The sequence below is a fragment of the Neltuma alba genome, unplaced genomic scaffold (assembly GCF_004799145.2).
Source record: "Neltuma alba isolate B1F8T4 unplaced genomic scaffold, ASM479914v2 tig00012181_pilon, whole genome shotgun sequence".
Taxonomy (NCBI): domain Eukaryota; kingdom Viridiplantae; phylum Streptophyta; class Magnoliopsida; order Fabales; family Fabaceae; genus Neltuma; species Neltuma alba.
The window spans coordinates 11,237-12,759 of NW_021636724.1; the positions used below are offsets into that span (position 1 = coordinate 11,237).

The 1,523-nt window shown below is 42.2% G+C and overlaps 1 protein-coding gene across 1 annotated transcript; it reads right to left on the bottom strand.

The window, feature by feature from the left end:
* Positions 1-273: 273 nt before the first annotated feature.
* LOC114724249 (VQ motif-containing protein 11-like) lies at positions 274-933 on the bottom strand. The gene has a single exon (XM_028910568.1). It carries the CDS (start codon positions 931-933, stop codon positions 358-360), a length of 576 nt encoding a protein of 191 aa, XP_028766401.1. The 3' UTR covers positions 274-357.
* Between the last annotated feature and the right edge of the window lie 590 nt (positions 934-1,523).

The window sequence follows — 1,523 nt, forward strand, 5'->3', positions numbered from 1 at the left end:
AAGATAGAAAAATGTATAAACTCAATCTCTTAAAATTTTGGATTAAGATAATCTGGAGTGTTAACTTACATACATACATCTTCAGTGAAAATTATACATGTCCGACAATATCAGAGCTTAGCCATAACAAAAACTAATTTAAACACTATGAAAACTTGATCAGTAGCACTAAACCAATTTAATTACAAGATTAATTTAAAAGTCCATTGACAGGACAAAAAGCCAAGATTAAAGCAGCAAAATCCCAGAAAACTAATAATAATACTAACAATAATAATAAAACTAAAATATTAATAATAAAAATTATTTTAATACTCAATCCGTAGAATACACGCAGGGAGGTTGGTGAGGGAGCTCTCAAGATTTTGTGGGTTCGTTATTGTGCGAAGGAGAATGCAGAGGAAACAGCGGCAACAGCTCCGGCTGAGAAGCTCGTGGCGTACTCAACGGACTTGGGTGTAAGAAGAACCCTTTCTCGGCGATGGCTCGTTCTTCCAACATCTCTAACGGCGACACCGGCGACGCTATCACCGTCGCCGATCCTCTGGTTCGAGCATACCAGGAGGGAGACAAGGAAGAATACGGCGAAGACGACGGAGAAGGGCCTGGGCTGGTGACGGTGAAGACGGGCCGTTGGGAGACTCCGATGCTGAGGTCCATCTTCCTGGCAGAGTGGCGGCGCTCATGGAGCTTGAAGGCGGGCTTCTTGGGCCCAACATCGGTTGTGGCACCGAGGCGGGAAGGCAGAGTGATGGGGAGCCTGGGAGAGGAGGGGTCGTCGGAAGCTCCGGTGAGCTTTTGGACGACGGCCCGGAAGCTGGAGGCGTCGGCTTGCACGAAGGTGGTGTTGGCGGTATTGGGGTCGGATCCGTAGATGGGCGGGTGGTGGAACACGGTGGAGGTGCTGGTGGTAGTGGGGTGGGAAGAAGCCATGAAAGAGGGGGGGGGGGGGAGAGAGAGAGAGAGATTGGGTGAGAGATGAAGAGGAAGCGGGAAGAGGCGAATGAAAGTGTGAGGCTATATATGGGGCTTTAGAGAGAGAAGGGTAAAAATGTGGATGTAGTTTGAGAATTTGGGTTGGGTTTGCTTGAGGAGTGGTGTGTGGTGCAAGTGACTGTCAGAAGAGAAAAAGTACTGGAAGTTAAGTTAAGGACGCTTCACTTTGCCATCCCTTATTTGTCTCCTTCCTTGCTCTACACACGTTTTTCTTTTGGTTGGGCTGCAAATTCCCTTTCAATTTTCACTTAACAAGTGTTAGGTAGTTCGAGATGTATTATAAGCAGTTTTTTAATAATAATTTATAAAATATGAAATAAATATATAAGTAAAATTTTATCTTGATTTATCTGAAACATATTTATAAGTGATTATATATTATAAGTGATGCCAAAAAAGTACTTAAAACATTCGAAATTTTTTTTAGTATAAATTTATCTCAAAAATTTAAAATTATAGCAGTGTTACCTCCTATTGTTAAAAATATTAATAATTAATATCATTATTTTAATGGTTAGCATTAGCTT

Bases quoted from the DNA above. Each gene is read 5' to 3' on its own strand.
- LOC114724249 (XM_028910568.1), bottom strand. From the start codon at position 933: ATGGCTTCTTCCCACCCCACTACCACCAGCACCTCCACCGTGTTCCAC.